This window comes from Alligator mississippiensis, chromosome 5 (assembly GCF_030867095.1).
Source record: "Alligator mississippiensis isolate rAllMis1 chromosome 5, rAllMis1, whole genome shotgun sequence".
Taxonomy (NCBI): Eukaryota; Metazoa; Chordata; order Crocodylia; family Alligatoridae; genus Alligator; species Alligator mississippiensis.
In genome coordinates, this window is record NC_081828.1 from 125,322,869 (window position 1) to 125,328,868 (window position 6,000).

The 6,000-nt window shown below is 39.4% G+C and overlaps 1 protein-coding gene across 1 annotated transcript in view; it reads right to left on the reverse strand.

The window, feature by feature from the left end:
* The window catches only part of POU6F2 (POU class 6 homeobox 2), a 348,304-nt gene extending 346,874 nt beyond the window's left edge, over positions 1-1,430 (reverse strand). Inside the window, exon 1 of the mRNA XM_019483391.2 lies at positions 1,150-1,430. Coding sequence (XP_019338936.1) covers positions 1,150-1,315 — 166 coding nt within the window. The 5' untranslated portion in view covers positions 1,316-1,430. The remainder of the gene's footprint in view (positions 1-1,149) is intronic.
* Between the last annotated feature and the right edge of the window lie 4,570 nt (positions 1,431-6,000).

Genomic DNA, 6,000 nt, shown 5'->3' on the forward strand with positions numbered 1-6,000 from the left:
TATCCCTTTTAAAGAAAATTACATCTTTTTTTTTTGCAAGAATCATTTAACAGTTGTTTCCTCTAGCTGGGGTTCAGACATGTTAGCAGTGCTACAGATTCTTTATAGGCTGCAAAATTAAAACTTGAATCTCAGAAAATGTGATTTCTCTCTGTCTCTCTCTTAAAGCTGCATTCCCTTTAAACAAGATCTTGTGCCCTTAAAGTTCCAGCTATAAGAATGCGTAAAATAAGGATGAGCTCCATTCCCTCCAAGGTTTCATAAAGTCACAAATGGAAATAATTAAAAGGAACTCTTTCAGGAGAAATTGCTGTACAACCAAAATGTCACTATATACCATATAGTGCTGCTCCAGCACAGACATCTATCAACATCTATCACTCAAGCACGTGCCTCAACAACTCAGCTCCCTTTTCTGATTAGAGATCACAGTTGCTTGAGTTGGCTTACAGGGTGTCATCCCTTTGAATGACAGATGTCTATGCTGGAGTGCCACTCTTACTGCTCTTGTTTTGGTTATGAAACAAATATCCCTGAAAGGTAACATTTTCATTTGCCATAAGTTACAGTGTAAAAAAGAAAAAAAAAAGTGTATTTTCTCCCCTGCTTCCACCCTGTATGCTTCAGCAGAAAAATTTAATTCCTAATATAAATTGTAAAAAAAATACACCTGTAGGCAATCGCCCTGGCAGTGCTTGTTTACTCAGCACAGAGTGTTTTCTATAGCTATTTTCCAGTTCTCTTCTCCTAGCTTTCTCTTTACTCCAAGAAATGGTAACTCTTCAGTTTACTTTTCCCTCCGAAGGGACTGTGAACAACTGGAGCTGATGTTTAGGCAATAGATGTTGTTAGTAAGGTGTTTCAACAAAGGAAGCTCTCTCTTCTATATTTAAATCAGAGATAGTTCAGCAAAAGAAAATAGACGCTGTCTGCCAATGCGCATAAAATAAGTTCATTGTTGACCAAAGTTTTCAGGAGGTGACACTCTGGGTATTCTGGTACCCAGTCGAAATCAGAGCATATGGCTGTATGCCTGCAGACTCCAAGTGACTCCCTGGTGCTTACAAGAAAATTGAGTGAACAAAAAGAGGGAGATTGCTCTTCCGGACAACATGGTAGCAGTGAAATGAAATACCTAGACAGACTTACCGAAGAGCTTGCTGGGAGTGTCCTCGCTGTCATTTGATTCCACAGGCGCAAGCAGGGGCTCATTCAGCTCGTTGTCTGAAGTAGCTGCCTTGTCCTCACTTTTCAACTCTGCATTCATTTCACTCCGCAGTGACAGCAAGGGCTTACTGACTTGTCCAGCTATCATTGGATCCTAGGATGGGGGGAAAAAAGAGTGAGGGAAAAAAAAAAAAGTGGCAGCTTTGGTGTGCGTATACTCTCTCCCACTCCCTCTCTCTCTCACACACACACTCTCTCTCTTATCTCTGGCTGCTCCTGCTGTTATTGCTGGCTGCAGTCAAGTGAAGAGCTATTACAGATCCAATGAGTTTTCCATTACTCCCCACCCTATTAAAGCTCAACTAGCATGTGAGAGATTCAGGATGCTTTAGAGAAAAACTTCTATGAAAGCAACATAACCAACACAGCTTTAATTGTGGGATGTGCTTTTTGTGTGTATGTTTTTACACCTCACTTTTTCCTTTACGTGGTAAGGGAAAAAAAAGCCAAACTGCTGCAAGTATGCTCCGACACCACAGAAGAGTAACCCCCTGTGAATGCTCCATAATGATTTAAAGAAGCATCCTCAGCTGTATAACATTAACCAAATCATACACACACACACACAAAACCCCGCTTAGAATTCAAGTGGTTTAGGGAAAATACAGAGCAACAAATAGTCATTTCATCATACACATTCAATAAATACACATATTTTTTCTAACTATTCTTGCCTTTGGGATGCTATGCTCCAAAAGTCTACAAACATTTCTCTCTTTCCCTGATTTTTTTTTAAGAGGAAAATATATAGAAACCAATTTTTTAAAGATAAAAATTAGTGAAAATACTTACACACCAGGTTTGCAATTATTCTTGTATTTGGGAACACAAAATTCCCAATAATGCTACATTTATTTTAAAATTGTTTCCTGATGATTTGGATCTGTTTTATCTTCAGCTCATTCAGAGGGCATTTTGGGGTCAGGCATGATTTCCAAGTACACTCTATTATTCCGTTTGCAAACTAAGAGGCATAATATCATTACAGCTTGGAAACCAGCATCAAAAACAAAAAAAAAAGAAATGAAACAAGTGACCTTGTTGTGCTATCTGGCAGCTATTTATTGCAAAGTTCATGCCTAAATGGTTCTTATGCGGAGAACAGGTGACCAGCGTGCAAGTAGGTTGGTTAGCATGTTCCCTCTGTCCCATCATCACATTGGTCGATGTTTGCCTATGGGTTTTTTAATGTATTCATGTCTGAAAAGTGAATTTGATATGACACATGATAATCTATGAAAATGTTAATCAATACAAATAGTTTAAGCTGTCATCAAATGCACTTCTTTAGTCAATACTCATATCGCTGAAAACAATGTCACTGTCACCAGGGCTTAATTTGCACAGCACTTAAATATTGGACTCTGTGCATCAATGCACTCCTCTTCAAATACTGTAGGTAAACACATTTTCTCCCTATTTAAGGCTGAAGCACTCAGCACGCATTTAGCTGAGCCGAATCCTCCCTTTTGAATACCTTGATAGGTCCACTGGAGGGCAAAATTAATACTTAATTGAATCTCACAGTCATCAAAATAATCAATACTTTTTTATTATTTATTCTTTACAGTCTGTTGACTGTTTCAAACCTCTGAGGGAATGGTGGAAAGGATTCATGGCTTTGAAACACTGTCATTTAACAAGGTAATTTTCAGTGGGGCATTAGGGGTTGTGAAACATATAATAAAACAAAAATGGTGGCTTATAATAGGAAGAAAGAAAAGAATTATATTTCTGCCATCTAACAAAACAGGATAAATAAAAAAGCAAGTGCAGGGAGAGGAAGAAAGGAGGGGGGGGGGAGAGGGAGAGAAAGACTGGCTTTTGAAGGGTTTTATCATATCAAGAGCAGAGCTGAGCTTTCATAATGCTGACATTTCTCATCCTGACAATCCTAAACAAGTGGAAAGGATGAGATCGCAGATATCATCTTTCATCACATTCCCCAGCTTAAGAACCAACATGACAGCTTCTCTCCCCTTTACACTGTTAATTACTAAATAAAATACTGCTCTCTGTCAGAATTAGATTATTGCAGATAGCAACCACAAACATTACTCCATTGTTTTTTTTTAAACCAATGATACCTACCTTGAACTCTTCAGAAAATAAATTGGGCTTGTGTCTACATATTGTAAATATATGAAATATAATCAATGTAATCAATGTGGTCAATCCATGTTATTGTCAGGCTAAATTGCTGGTGATTTATTAACATTTCATTTACTGTATTTATTAGCTGGCAGGAATCTGAACCCTTTTTAGATGGTTTTGGGGAGGAAACCTAGAAGTACAGTTTTTTAAATTAATTTTATAAAATCTCCCATATGCAATACTTAACATAAATTGCATACAGATCATTTTAACAGCTGCAATTTTGATTTTCATCTACTACATAAGGAATTTCTTAGTTGATTTTTCAGTAAAAGGTCGCCTGTGAATTTAGATACATTGTTTCAAAGTCTTGTGCAATATTCTACCTTCTGTCTGTTCAAACCTAATAGCAACAGTGGGACTAAACAAATGGAAACCAGGAAAAATCTGACCCTTGTTATCATCAAAATGATTTGGGAGCAAATTAATTCTGCCCATGAAGCCACACTGCTAATCTGAGGATTACCAGCAATATAAGAAAGAGTGCTGAGCCAGTGGTTTTCTAGATTAAATTCTAAACTGCCCAATTTCCAAGTTGAGTTTATAAGGAATAGGTTGGAGAATAATATGGAGAAACATTATGCCATGTGGTGAAATCAGTCCCTACTGAAGTCAAAGAACTCCCACTGTCTTCAGTAAGGCCAGGATTTCACCACGTGCAGTCAATATATTGTGGTTGTGGTAACTCCAGTTCAAAAAGGTACATCAGAAAGGGGTTCAGACATGACTGTGAGAATGATGAGAGAGATTTAAGATTGGGAATGTTTTCTTGAGGAAGATGAATAAGCAGGGATATGATCAAAGTATACAAAATAATGAATAGTAGAGAAAAGGTAGATCAGGAACTATTCACCCTGTCTCGTCTTACAAGAACAAAGGGAATTGGAATGAAATTGAAATGTGGTAAATTCAGAGCTTATAAAAGGAATTATTATACAATAATATATACAATTATTACACAGCCTTTGCAACGTATCACCACAGGATATCCCTGCACCACAAACAGGTGTCAAAAATAGGCATTTATTCACAAAACGAGAACATCCAGAATTCTAATAGTCAATGTTAAAACAAACGTCAATGTTGTGCAAAAGGGAACGAATGGCCTTGACTCCAGCCTCAACAACATCCTCCAGTGAAACTTCCAAAATGGCTTTCCACGCCAGGGTGCATAAATCAAAACCTTTTCTTTAACCATGCAGGGAATTGTATGGCTGGGAGATCTTCTCACACAGTCCCTAGAATTTTAGCCCACAATATCTAAGTGAACAGAGGATGCAGTGGTGATGGTGGATTCAGGTGGAGGGCTTGTCTCTTTCCACCACTTGCTTTAAAACAAAATACCAGAACTACAAGTTGACTGCTTCAAATGTAACTCTGCCTGTTTAATAACACTTTTCCAGGTAAGTAAATATCATTATAATGTTACCTTTTTACAAGATTAAAAATATTTTAGTGCAACAGAGGCAATCCCAATTTCAGTGCACAGGAAATGGACACATGCTGCAAAACTCCACACAGGCTTGAGGCAGAGCAAAATACCCAAGCTGCTTTCCCTAAAGCCTTAGGGTTGGAATAGCCTGTACAGCTCCTGTACACCCTTTTCAATGGGGGAAGAACCACCTGATTGACACAGTTATAGATGCACCAACCCACTCTTCCTCTGATCTGCAAGAAGCCTGTAAGCAACCCCTTCTCCCATGCAGTAGAGCACAGCAAAAATCCCTGATAGCGGAGGGAATGCTGGGCCAGCATACTAGATGTCAGCATTTTGTTCTACTACACAATGCACTCAGACTGGTTCAGAAACCTTCCTAGTCACAAAGTAGAATTTTTTCCTATGTGTCTTTGGGTGCAACATCCACTGTCCTTTTTCTGGAGGTTATAAGATTATATAGGAGTAGCTAAGAGTACCCTATCTATGCTCTCCTATAGGTACTTCCCATGCTTCTGGGTTTTGCTGATTGCCACATGGGGCCAGGAAGGACTTATTTTTCTCATCTGCAGCTACATGCATCCGGGGGGTGGGGGGGGCGAGTTGCCCTCCTCGGAAATATTGGGTGTTGGCTGCAGCCAAGTCTGGCAATTTTGACTATGGTGTGCTGATGCTCCTGCTGGGACTTTAAACCCAAAAGTTTCAGACTAGAAGATCTGACCCCTCCACCCAGGGTAGGACTGACTGCCATATTTCAGGGCAGGAAGGAATTTTACCCCATGGTCAGATTAGTACAGACTGTGGGGATTCTTGCCTTCCTCTGCAGTGTGGGGCATGGTCCTCTTCCTTGGACCTCTTGAGTGTATTTTAACAACCATTGCAACAGCAGAACATTGGTTGCTGTTGCCCCCTGCTTTACGTGTGACAGGTGAGGGTATTATGTCTTGCGGTTGTGTCAGGGTTGACTGTGTAGTTTTGTTAACAGCTTAGACAATGGATTTGTATAGGATAGTTTGGATAGGGGTGGGTGATCCTGCATCAGACAAAGGGTTACACCAGATGACCTTTGAAGGTCCCTTCCAGCCCTATTGTACTATAGTCCTAGGATTCTATATTTTACTCTACATCCAAATGCAATAACTTGCCAAGCGTGTTACACATGCCAAAGTTTTTGGTTGCCACAC